This window comes from Bos taurus, chromosome 6 (genome assembly GCF_002263795.3).
Source record: "Bos taurus isolate L1 Dominette 01449 registration number 42190680 breed Hereford chromosome 6, ARS-UCD2.0, whole genome shotgun sequence".
NCBI lineage: Eukaryota > Metazoa > Chordata > Mammalia > Artiodactyla > Bovidae > Bos > Bos taurus.
The window spans coordinates 83,512,468-83,526,524 of NC_037333.1; the positions used below are offsets into that span (position 1 = coordinate 83,512,468).

General features: G+C 36.6%; 1 protein-coding gene across 1 annotated transcript in view; it reads right to left on the bottom strand.

Annotated features, from left to right (window-relative positions):
• Positions 1–6,260, bottom strand: part of LOC100140490 (transmembrane protease serine 11C) — a 62,670-nt gene extending 56,410 nt beyond the window's left edge. Inside the window, exon 1 of the mRNA XM_015471661.2 lies at positions 5,754–6,260. Within this exon, the coding sequence (XP_015327147.2) occupies positions 5,754–5,868 (115 nt within the window). The 5' untranslated portion in view covers positions 5,869–6,260. The remainder of the gene's footprint in view (positions 1–5,753) is intronic.
• Between the last annotated feature and the right edge of the window lie 7,797 nt (positions 6,261–14,057).

Below are 14,057 nucleotides of genomic sequence, written 5' to 3' on the forward strand. Positions count from 1 at the left end.
TTGTCCAGCTGTACTTGTTTAATTGGTCATTGGCCCAAGGGAATGAGTCCTTATTGAGAGGAGATGGGCAGTTACTTCCATGTTTGGTGTCTGGAATAGTGAACTAGAAAATCTTAAAATGGTGATGGAAGCCTTATTTAAGAGACTGCCTTTAAATGATACCAAAACATATGGATAAAAAGTAAAAAATTGTTTAATCAGATTGAGATTTTGTTTATTTAGTGACAAACAGGTATATTCTTAAAAGGGTCTTTTGATTTAATTTTTAGTTCATTCAGGATATTGTGAATCAGGTAGGTGGCCTAAAAGCAAAAACAAATGGTCTGTAAAAAGACAAAGAAATAAAATCTAGGACTTCGGAAACTCTATCAAAGTACTCTACACAGTATTAGGATACTCTATTCCTGTTTTTACAGGTGTATTATGATTTGAGAAAACTTACATTATTAACAAAATTATTTATTATTTTCATACAAAGGTATTTAATTTTGTATATTCTCCTTTGTGGAAGTTTTTATAAGCCATTAACTTTTATAATTTCTGGGAAATAGGTATTACTATGACTAACTCCAAGAGTGTATCTTAAATATATTAGAATTCATACTCATTTCTCCCATGAGTAGTTTCTTCTGGGCCCAATGAAATGATCTGAATTTAATTGTTTTAGAATAAACTGCAAGTGGTGATTATGTATATCATATGCATATCATATGCATATAAGGTATTAGTATCAGTTCAGTCGCTCTCTGCGACCCCATGAATCGCAGCACGCCAGGCCTCCCTGTCCATCACCATCTCCCAGAGTTCACTCAAACTCACGTCTACTGAGTCGGTGATGCCATCCAGCCATCTCATCCTCTGTCATCCCCTTCTCGTCCTGCCCCTAATCCTCCCAGCATCAGAGTCTTTTCCAATGAGTCAACTCCTCGCATTAGTTGGCCAAAGTACTGGAGTTTCAGCTTTAGCATCAGTCCTTCCAAAGAACACCCAGGGCTGATCTCTTTAGAATGGACTGGTTGGATCTCCTTGCAGTCCAAGGGACTCTCAAGAGTCTTCTCCAACACCACAGTTCAAAAGCATCAATTCTTTGGCGCTCAGCCTTCTTCACAGTCCAACTCTCACATCCATACATGACCACAGGAAAAACCGTAGCCTTGACTAGACAGACCTTTGTTGCCAAAGTAACGTCTCTGATTTTGAATATGCTATCTAGGTTGGTCATAACTTTCCTTCCAAGGAGTAAGCGTCTTTTAATTTCATGGCTGCAGTCACCGTTTGCAGTGATTTTGGAGCCCAAAAAAATAAAGTCTGACACTATTTCCACTATTTCCCCATCTATTTCCCATGAAGTGATGGGACCAGATGCCATGATCTTCGTTGTCTGAAGGTTGAGCTTTAAGCCAACTTTTGCACTCACCTCTTTCACTTTCATCAAGAGGCTTTTGAGTTCCTCTTCACTTTCTGCCATAAGGGTGGTGTCATCTGCATATCTGAGGTTATTGATATTTCTCCCAGCAATCTTGATTCCAGCTTGTGCTTCTTCCAGCCCAGCATTTCTCATGATGTACTCTGCATATAAGTTAAATAGGCATGGTGACAATATACGGCCTTGACGTACTCCTTTTCCTATTTGGAACCAGTCTGTTGTTCCATGTCCAGTTCTAACTGTTGCTTCCTGATCTACATACAGGTTTCTCAAGAGGCAGGGCAGGTGGTCTGGTATGCCCATCTCTTTCAGAAATGTCCACAGTTTATTGTGATCCACACAGTCAAAGGCTTTGGCATAGTCAATAAAGCAGAAATAGATGTTTTCCTGGAACTCTCTTGCTTTTTCCCATCATCCAGAGGATGTTGGCAATTTGATCCCTGGTTCCTCTGCTTTTTCTAAAACCAGCTTGAACATCTGGAAATTCATGGTTCACATATTGCTGAAGCCTGGCTTGGAGAATTTTGAGCATTACTTTACTAGCGTGTGAGATGAGTACAATTGTGCGGTAGTGTGGTCATTCTTTGGCATTGCCTTTCTTTGGGATTGGAATGAAAACTGACCTTTACCAGTCCTGTGGGCACTGCTGAGTTTTCCAAATTTGCTGGCATATTGAGTGTAGCACTTTCACAGCATCATCTTTCAGGATTTGAAATAGCTCAACTGGAATTCCATCACCTCCACTAGCTTTGTTCGTAGTGATGCTTTCTAAGGCCCATTTGACTTCACATTCCAGAATGTCTAGCTCTAGGTGAGTGATCATACCATCATGATTATCTGGGTCGTGAAGATCTTTTTTGTACAGTTCTTCTGTGTATTCTTGCCACCTCTTCTTACTATCTTCTGCTTCTGTTAGGTCCATACCATTTCTGTCCTTTATCGAGCCCATCTTTGCATGAAATGTTCCCTTGGTATCTCTAATTTTCTTGAAGCGATCTCTATTCTTTCCCATTCTGTTGTTTTCCTCTATTTCTTTGCATTGATCGCTGAGAAAGGCTTTTTTATCTCTTCTTGCTATTCTTTGGAACTCTGCATTCAGATGCTTATATCTTTCCTTTTCTCCTTTGCTTTTCGCTTCTCTTCTTTTCACAGCTATTTGTAAGGCCTCCCCAGACAGCCATTTTGCTTTTTTGCATTTCTTTTCCATGGGGATGGTCTTGATCCCTGTCTCCTGTACAATGTCACGAACCTCAGTCCATAGTTCATCAGGCAGTCTATGTATCAGATCTAGTCCCTTAAATCTATTTCTCACTTTCACTGTATAATCATAAGTGATTTGATTTAGGTCATACCTGAATGGTCTAGTGGTTTTCCCTACTTTCTTCAGTTTAAGTCTGAATTTGGCAATAAGGAGCTCATGATCTGAGCCACAGTCAACTCCCGGTCTTGTTTTTGCTCACTGTATAGAGCTTCTCCATCTTTGGCTGCAAAGAATATAATCAATCTGATTTCGGTGTTGACCATCTGGTGATGTCCATGTGTAGAGTCTTCTCTTGTGTTGTTGGAAGAAGGTGTTTTCTATGACCAGTGCGTTCTCTTGGCAAAACTCTATTAGTCTTTGCCCTGCTTCATTCCATATTCCAAGGCCAAATATGTGTATTATATATACATTGGGCTACTCCTGATGGCTCAGATGGTAAAGAATCTGCCTGCAGTGCAGGAGACCTGGGTTCAATCCCTGGATCAGGAAAATTCCCTGGAGCAGGAAATGGCTAACCATGGCAATGTTCTTGCCTGGAGAATTCCATGGACAGAGTAGCCTGGTGAGCTACAGTCCATGGAGTCACAAAAAGTCAGACATGACTGAGCAACTAACACTTTCACTTTCATATATCCATTATATGCAACACAATGCATATATTTGTACTATATACACATGTATATAGACTGGTATTTCAAACAAGAATATTTTATAGGGTGAACCATAAAAATTTGATTTAATTCTTTAGTATTAAAAAGTCTTACCATCACTATAAACCCAAAACAGGATCTCAATTCAGAAAGTAAGATATCCAGGTCCATTTAATAATCAAAATTTGAACTTAAATTTGAGATAGTTTCCTTCCCAACCTCTTTACCCACTAAGTCTGGCTATTCCTCCTTTTCCACTTAATATACAGGATTTGGACCCCCGTAGGTGCCTACTTGAATGGTTGAGAATTTGGCATCTAGCTCTTGTGCTCTAGGAACTTAGTTTGTATTTACAATTAACTTCTTTCTAGTTTTTCTTTTTTTTCCTGGATTTTGATATTCATTTTTCTACTCATTACTGGTGATGTTTCAACTACAGTTCCTTTACACGAACAAATGTAGTAATTCCAGCTTAATTTTACTCATTCATTAGCATTTAAGTAGCTGGAGATACCTCCTATTCTTTAACTGAAGATCTGATTACCCCTCCAGGTGGCCTCTTGAAAAGGACCTTAGGTGATGGGCTTTTTTCTAGGGTGGTCTATATCTGTTTCACAGGGAACATTTTATGCATTATTTGTCTCAAAGACTAGTTGTTCAAATGGCCCAAGGGTACTGTCTTCTCTTCACTCTGCTTAAACAAGCACCACGTCTCTTGCCTTTTAGAATGTCCACATGTGAGTCAGAGTCCAGTCCACTCTCTTCTTGGATCCACAAGTCTTCTTAGGGTTGCATTGGTCTCTTTCAAAGTCCTTCTCTCAGCTTGATGTAAAGGGAAATACATCACCTATTCTTCACATATCAGGGTGGTTGTAGCTGTATGGGAAATTACAGCGCACCTATCTCTAAAGATAACCTATTCAAATATCCTTGCCTATCTCCAGTTTCTGGCACTTTTACACACTTGATGAAAGGCAACATCTGTCTCGAGTGAGCACCTCTTACTCAAAGGTTTATGGGCATATACTATGACTATGACTCTTGTTTTGGCTGTGGTAGCAGCTGGCATTATGACCTACCTAATGATAGTGTTCACACAATTGTGTCTGTCTCTGGAAGATGAAACAGATGGTAGTAAAACACACAGTTACTGAGGAGATGGCCTCTTTATTCCATTACACACAACTCGATTTCTCTTTATCCAAGTTCTTGTCCTCTTATAAATGGAAATGAATGTTTATTTAGCCAGAAAGCCTCTTTCTAAATGTATTTTATTTTTTTTAAATACTACTATGATTTACAGCAGTTGTTCCCATCCTGTAAGCCATGAATTATATAGGGTAGGGGTAAGTTGGCAATAGAGATGATTCTGGGGAAAAAATATATATATATATGTATACACACCAGGCATTTTTTCTATACTTAAAAACAATTCTTATACATATGTCATTTTCAAACATATATAGACATAATTAAGCAGGTTAACTAAAAGCATTACTAAGTTTATATTGTTTATGCCTTTTTTAATTCAAGAAGTATTTATTCTCTTGAGGGAATGTAGGAAAAAATTTCCCCTATAAAAAGTCCTCATTCTTAAAAAGGTTAGGAAAGAGGGAGTTAAAGGCAGTAACGAGAATAGAACAGAAAACTTGGCACAAAAAGCTATTTTTAAGAAAAACAACCTGGAAGTAAAGCATTAGTAACTGAGCTGTGTCCTACTCTTTGTGACCCCATGGATTGTAGCCCTCCAGGCTCTTCTGTCCATGAGATTCTCCAGGCAAGAATACTGGAGTGGCTTGCCATGCCCTCCTCCAGGGGATCTTCCTAACCCAGGGATCGAACTTGTGTCTCCTGCTTTGCACGCAGATTCTTCACCATCTGAGCCACAGGGAAAGCCCCCAGGATGACTCCATAGTTTTTTCTATAGTATGCAAAATATAGGAAAATACTGTTCTGACAGTTTAAATTTTATTCCTCAATAATAGGGAAAATTCTACTTTTTAGTAAGAATTTTATGAGAAGAAAACTTAGTATAGAGAAAAAATTACAGGCCTTGGGATAAGAAACCTTAGAATCCCATGTTATAGACTTATGTTTATTTGTTAACTCACTGACTTTCTCTTCAGAAAGTTCTATGTTCAGCAAAGGTAGGGGCTATGACTACTTGATTCAATAATACATTGAATTGAGAACATAAATCTTTACCCAGAAACCACCACATCAAATCTTTGGATGCAGAATGCCCTAAGCCAAAGTTTGCTAAAGAACAATCTCATTAAATGTTATTAACCACGAGAAATTCTCTCTGTCTAGTAATCTTATAGGACTGCTTTCCTTCTCTCATTCTCAAAATTCCTAATTTTCCCAACAATAATAATTCTGTATGGTCAGAAAATCAGGCATATTGAGTACTCACCATAAGTGACAAAACAAACAATGAGTCCGATGACTAGTATGGCGATGACCATCGTTAAGATACACAGGCTAATTTTTCCACACCTTGTGATTTTCATTTTTGTGTTTGAATCCATTCTTTCGAGCAGTAAGGATAGGGAAGCAAGTGTTAATATGAGCAAAATATAGGATACTCTCAGAAATAAACATGGACTTTGATGTAAAATGTAAAAGTGCACTGTTTTACGTTAATTATGGACTCAGTGGACTGCTGAGCTTGTGTGTGCGTGTGTGTGTGTGTGTGTGTGTGTGTGTTTGTGTGTGTGTGAAGTCCCTCAGTCGTGTCCAACTCTTTGCGACCCCATGGACTGTAGCCTGCCAGGCTCCTCTGTCCATGGGATTCTCCAGGCAAGAATACTGGAGTGGGTTGCCATTTCCTTCTCCAGGGGATCTTCCCAACCCAAGGATCGAACCCAGGTTTCCTGCATTGCAGGCAGACACTTTATCCTCTGAGCCACCAGGGAAGCTGAGCTTGGGGAACAATATGTAAAACTAGTGAATTAATATTGACCTGCTTATTTTTCAGCACATATCAATAATGTATTACTAAAATTAAGCTTACTTCATTCAGCTAATATTTATAGATAGCCTACTAAGCATAGTTGTAGGAATAAAAATCTCTTTCCTTATGAAGATTACATTTTACTAAGGGGATATAGACAATAAATGAGTATATTTAATAAATAAAATGCGGTAAAAAGGTAATAAGTACTATAGGAAAAGTAGAGCTACGTCAGGAATGTGAATGAGGCAGAAAGTGGTAAGAGTAATTCTTATTAGTACCAGGGTCCAGGTCATATAGAGACTGTGGGTCATTGTAATAAATTTTTTTCCCCTCTGAGTTAAGTGTGAACTTTGGAAGTCTTTGAATGGAAGACTATGATGATTTGGCCTAATTTCTTAATGAGATCCCTCTGACTGCTTTGTGGAAAGTAAATTATACATGGCAAGTGTGGAAGCAGAGTGACAAGATAAGAAATGATAATAATTGGGGCACAATATGATGTTGACTTGGACCAGAGTGCTGGAGGTGGAGAAAGTGAAAAGGATTTGAGCTGGATATATTCTGAATACAGAGTTGATAGAAGTTGCCGATAAACTGGTGGAGTGGATGGAAAAGACATGTGAAAGATTGTTTCCAGTTCTTTAGCTTGAGGGCTTGAGGGGAGGAGTTATCTACATCTGAGACGGGAAGGCTATTGCTATAGCAGGTTTTTGAGGAGATGATTATTATTTCAGTTTTATGTTTTAGATGTTCACTAGTCATCCAAGTGAAGATGCAGGTGGGATATACAAGTCTGGAGATTTGAATAGAGGTCTGGGCTGTGATATATATTTGGCACTCCTCAACATAGAGATTAGGCTCTGGGGCCAGACCAGATGGCATTACCAAAGGAGCTAGTGTAACTAGAGAAAAAGGTCAAGAGATGATCACTGGGACACTCCTATTTTAAGAGAGCAGGGAGAAGAGGAAGACCAAGCAAAGGAGACTGAGAGGAAGCCACCAATGCCAGTAGGAGGAAAACCAAGAAAATTGATGTCCTGGGAGGCAATAGAAGTTTATCAAGAATTGTGTAGGGGATCAACTGTGTCGGATGATTGCCAATGGCTCATAAAATTGATGAGCACTGAAAATTCATCATTGGTTTACCATTATGAGGTTATTGGTGAACTTGATGCAAGAAATTTTAGGAATAGAAGGAGTATGATAGTAGCTAGAGATGGTTTGAGAGAGAATGGAAGTAGAGGAACTAGAGACAATAAGCACTGATCACACTTTCAAAGATTTTGCTGAAAAAGGGAGTAAAGAAATGGGAATATATACATGGTGAAGAAAACAGGATCAAGAAAAGTTTTATTTTGCTATGGAAAATTTAAATATATACATAAAAGTATAGAAAATAGTTTAATAAAACTCAATTTATCAATCACATATTTAAAAATATTTTGTAAGTTTTCATCTATTTTTCTGAAGTATTAGTAGTTACAGAAAGCAATAATTATAGAAAATAATTGCATCATGACATTAACAATGGAAAAGTAATTTAACATTTTTTCTATATAAAAAATAAGGGCATTTAAAAATGATCATCATTTCTAATAAAATTAGTAATAATTTTTTAAAATACTGTAATATCAAGGTCATATTCCTCAAGATATATTTTACATTTTTTTGTTGTTGACCAAAAATCAGATGAAAACCCTCACATTGCATTTGTTTATTATTTTGCTTACGTCTCTTTTAATCTAGAATAACTTTCACATCCTGCTTTCCTTTTTAAATTTTTTGTGACATTGACTTATTGAAGGTACTGGGTCAGGTGTGCTGTAGAATGTTCTACCTAAGAAAATAAAACATTTCATATTTATATTGATAATATACATTTAAATTTATATTATATATTTCATATTTTATATATATCCACATGTAAAATATTCCAGGTATGCTTGTATGTGTGAAAGACATTGCTGATATATGTCATTGAAATATATACATTAAAACGAATACTAAATTTTCATTAGTTTAAAAGCATTCATATTAATTTGATTTTTAATTTGTAAATAGAGTCAAGTATCTATCAGAAGTTTATTTTTTAGTTAGTTAACAGTCATTCTCTGAAAGGTAATATTCCTTGGAGAAATATTTACTAGATCCCTGGTATAGATAAATGTCCAAATTTTATATCTTTTAGATATTTCCTTTTACTTAAAAAGAAAACTCACTTTGACTATTTAAATAGTGTTTGTCAAAATTATGTTTGCATCCTGCACATAAAATTAATATCTCAATATTTCTAAAGAAATGTGATAATCATGAACTCTTTTGGTCCATAATAAAATAAAAAACCATAAGGATACCTGACTATGTGAAAGTTTAGAGAAAAATACTTTTCAGTTGGACCAATTCACTTACTGAGTTTAGAAGAGTATATGACACAGTTTTTGGAAAAGGAAAAGACTAAAGGACTTGGTAAAACCTTGGTAATTTAAATTCTGTAGATGAGTATGTTATCATAAAGTATCCTCTTCCATACTGAAAGGTATATGTCTGTATGTTTTCCTTAATACAGGTTACCATGGAATAAGCCTCAATGAAAATGTGATAAATGGAGTGTGAAATTTGATGTGACAAATACTTGGAATATATTTTCTATTTATCTCAGCTGTTTTCTTAAAACTATATTGAACTATATAAAGACACTGCTTTTGTGAATCAAAAAATTTGAATATTGCCAATTTTATAATAATTCAACCTGTTATATGTACATTTCATTAATTTTTACATGTACAACTTATTACATGTACAATTCATTAATTTTTTTCTCTTTCTTTTCTATAAGGTGACAAAAAATTGATGCTTGTAAACAAGAACTTGTTTACTAGGAAGATGGTTTGCCTTCAAACTTCTCTTCAATGTAAAGTTCCTAGAATGAGAGATGCATGGCCTTTTGAAGTTGGCAGGGAATTTGCAAATCATCCATTGCTGTTTCATTATTAAAAATGTGGAAATTGTAGGACAATATTTTCTTTTAGAACCTTCTGAATCTAGGAAAGACAAGCATTCTAAGTAGGTAGAGATTTCTTCTTTGATTATTAGCAGTATATTTAGTGCTAAGGTTAGAATTTGGATTAAGATTCTTTCCTGATCTCCAGAAAGAAAATTAAATTATATAGGACTCTCCAACTTGGAACTCTCACTTATCTTCCAGCCAAAATCTGAGATCACTGTAGTGATCAAGACAACTATCTTGATTCACAAATGTAAAATTATGGTTAGTTAATAAAAATTTAAAGGCAAATGAACTTTATTTCTGTTATTATCTGAGTTTTCAAAGATGAAGATGGGTTTTATTGACTTGGAAAGTAGTTATCTTCTGTTTGAGTGTTTTGTTTGTGTGTGTGTGTGGGTATTCCTAAATTCAAAAGACAAATTAAATCTTGTCACCACTCAGATTCTTTAAAGTATTCTCTAGAAACAATGTGAGACATATTAAATTCCACTTTCTTAAAGTGTTATTATATGAAGTGTCTGTTGCAAAATAGAGTCTGTTGGGTCTTAGGTGGGAGGTGGCATAAGGAATAGAAAAACATTTAGATTTCAACAACATGCCTATTTTTCCTGAGTTTTATTTATTCACCAACTGTATCTTGAATCCGCATTGGAAAAGACCCTGATGATAGGAAAGATTGAGGGCAGAAGGAGAAGGGGTGACAGAAGATGAGATGGTTGGATGGCATCACTGACTCAATGGACATGAGATTGAGCAAACTCCAGGAGATAGTGAAAGATAGGGATGCCTGGTATGCTGCATTCCATGGGATGGCAAAGAGTTGGACATGACTTAGCAACTCAACAACTACAACAATTTTTAAGCCACTAAGGTGTAATAATGGTATTGAAGATGATTTATCAATTTCATAAAGTGTGACTTAACTGGTGAGTTTTACTTAAAAATTGTTTCCTTGAAGGGATGAAATCAGGGTGTGTCTGTACATTATTTCTCATATATTGTTAATGGAGCATAAGGAACTGAGAAAGTTAACATGAACATAAAATATATTACTTGGAGCCAAGACCAAACATTTTTAGTAGACTTTTTGTTAATTAAATCATAGGGATTAACGGTCACAATTTAATGGAAAAGATTTTGGGAGTTCTCTTACAGTTACATTAAATATTAATGTGAATGCATAAAGTGAACAATTATTAATTAAGTTACATTCCGACCTCTATTAAACTGTTCACCTAGAATCTAGATGTTGTCAAGATGTGAAAACCAGAAAACTTGTTTAAAAATCTGGATCAGGCCTAATGGACTTGTTAAGGCATGCATTTTGGAGTAACAGAAATGACTATAATATGTGTGAGAACATTTATCTTTGTGTGCTAATCAAAACCTATCTGTCCATCTGTGTGTGCCATGGAACCAGTCAGCACATTTTTTTGACTTTTGGGCCAACTGCTATCTAAGCATATGGTGTTGCTAATCAAAAAAAATAAAATCTCCTTCTGTTCTTGTTTCTATCTAAAATATTAAATCATACCAGTAAAAATGTATAGCAATGAAGCACTTTATATTTCAGTGATCAAAAATTAAGACTTAAACTTTTATCTATCACTTCCTATAGGTAAAATAGCATATTATAAATATAACATTAATGTCTCTGTATCAACACACACCATTAAACATATATATATATAACTATCTTGTGATCTTTCAGTTTTCAAAGTGAAGTTATCTTAAAAAGTAAAATGTCCCAATTTTGCTTCAGCAATTTATACATACACTTGTCATGCATGTTTTAACTGTGATGAAAAAATTTCTCACACAGAAAAAAAACAAGACTCTGATGATTAGAATTTATCAATCTTAATCATTCTTGTTTTTCTTTGATTTGGAATATACTTTGTTCCTATTTCCATAAAAAGTTCATTTTTGAGAGTTTAAAATACGAATGAAGCTACTTTAATGAATTTGGTCCCTTTAGAAAGTTTCCCTGAGAAGTGAGGGCAAGCCCCCCTGTTGCCCAGCCCCCAAGCCCACCTGTTCTGCAGTGGTGTCCATGCCTGCTCTCTCTGTGGAGGCTGTCCTTTCGCCATCTTCTCCCTGAGTGCTGTGCAGCTCAGTCATTCTCCACCTATTTAGCTTATGAGATTCTGGCTACTATGTGTTTTATGATAATGATGTAATGATAATACTTAGTGCTCATACAACTTTGCATCTTCAAAGCACTTTCTGAGCATTTCTTAATTGTACATTAGTAAAACTATTTCATAAATCATAAATACTCAACACAAGTAGAGGCAAAATTTAAAACTCTCAGTCACTGTGATTGAGGAAGCAATAAGGTCACCTGGTTTGAGAAGGATAGTCTTTACCCAGTTCTGTATTTGTGAATCTGAAGACAGCAGCTGCCCTTATTCCCTTCAGTGGTCCCCAACCTTTCTGGCACCAGGGACTGGTTTTGTGGAAGACAATTTTTCAACAGCTGGGAGGGGGTGATGATTTTGGGATGATTCAAGGGCATTATATTTATTGTGCACTTTTTTTCTATTATTATTACATTAGCCCCACCTCATATCATCAGGTGTAGATCCCGGAGGTTGGGGAAACCTGTACCTAGATTGCATCAATTTCTTTATTGCTTTTGGGTGGAAGACCAATGGCTCTCCAAGTTCTAACCCTCCACTAGAATCTTAAGGTTCTACAACTCATAACTCTTGTCTCCTTAGACTCATATCACCCTCTCATGACTTCCTCCCTGACATTTTTACTGCTAACCTAACATTAGTATTCATTAAAGAATTTTCCATTCCCTGAAGTCCAAAAGGTGCTGATTTTTTTTTTATTAAAAGTATATATGGCTCCAGTTTCATTCACCTCATTAGAACTGATTCAAATGTATTCTTTTTAATGGCTAAGTAATACTCCATTGTGTATATGTACCACAACTGGAGTCTATTATACAGAGTGAAGTAAGCCAGAAAGAAAAACACCAATACAGTATACTAATGCATATATATGGAATTTAGAAAGATGCTAACAATAACCCTGTGTACGAGACAGCAAAAGAGACACTGATGTATAGAACAGTCTTATGGACTCTGTTGCAGAGGGAGAGGGTGGGATGATTTGGGAGAATGGCATGGAAACATGTATAATATCATGTATGAAACGAGTTGCCAGTCCAGGTTTGATGCACGATACTGGATGCTTGGGGCTAGTGTACTGGGACGACCCAGAGGGATGGTATGGGGAGGGAGGAGGGAGGAGGGTTCAGGATGGGAAACACATGTATACCTGTGGCGGATTCATTTTCATATTTGGCAAAACTAATACAATTTGTAAAGTTTAAAAATAAAATAAAAAAAAGTATATATGGAATAACCAGTAAGTTTTCTGATTTTTAGATATCATTCTGGTTCTTAGCAGCCAATTTAGATAATGTTGTGGAGACTAGATAGGAAACATTCTGATGTTTAGCCACTTGGAAGAAAAAGAATTTGCCAGAGGCCAGGGACCAGCAGGAAGGGAGAATCCAGTTGCTCTGGGAGCAAAGGCTTCCTTGGACAACAGTCTTTGTTAAAGAAACTCAAACTTATAGGATCAAGTGGAAATATTGTTCCACATAGACCCTGCCACTGTCCATGGGGTTGCAAAATAGTCAGACATGGCAACTAAACAAGAATGGAGATTTGTGAGCTCTTGCTCTAGTCTGTATATTCTCCCTGACAAGCTGGCAGCAGGGTAGATTTACAGAATTCTCCTCATCTGGAGGAGATCTTGCTGGGTGCGCACAGTTCTTGCAAGGTGGGTGCTATTCTGACAGGGCTCACACTCTAGATTAGGAGTGCTAGGCACAGCCTTTCTTCACCCGGCCCCCTCCCATCATCTTGGATTCCAGCGTTGTGCGCAGATTCTGCACACGTGCCAAGTGGTCGGCTTGGTGGTTCTGTGCTGGGAATGCTAATCCAGCGTGTTAGGTGTAAGGCCTCTGTGTGGGGCCTCTACGAGCAAATGAAACTAGACTAAGCACAAAGGAAGGTCGACCTTACCGCCTAGATTCCATCTTATTTTTCCTGTGGGCGTTGCCGGAAGTACCAGAGGTAAGCGTTACCCTAAATTTAAAGGCGTTTCATTTTGCAACTGATGTTTCCTGAGTCAGGTTTGGGAAAAAGAATGAAGTCACCGTCAATTTTAATAACAATGCCATGGCAATCCACTCGAGTATTCTTGCCTGGAGAATCCCATGGGCAGAGGAGCCTGGCAGGCTACAGTCCATGGGGTCACAAAGAGTCAGACATAATTGTGCGACTAACGACGACTACTACTGCTTGCTGAGTCTTCTATAGAGAAAAGTTTTAGAGAAAGGATTATAAAAAGCTTCAGCGTTTCAGAGGAAAAAAATATTTTCTTTTCTGATAAATGCTATAAACCAAATGGAGATTTCCTTTTTAAACCAGAATAATATAATTATACAGACTTTAACATCTGTGGGATAATTTTAAAGGTTTTTTTTTTTTCTTTTAATTAGTCTAAGTGGGTGATAAACACATATCTTATGAGCCAATGTTGATGAGTTCATGAAATTGCTCTTACTGTCAAAAGTAGAGAGAAAGTGGTACATTTACGGTTGAAAAGAAACAGGGTTGCATCCTAAGCCTGTTCAGGACAAAAAAATGTTAGTGAAATTACCTTATAAGGATGGATAAATCATCATGAAAGGATCAAAATGCAGTTTTTTTTTTTTTTTTTTTCAGGTG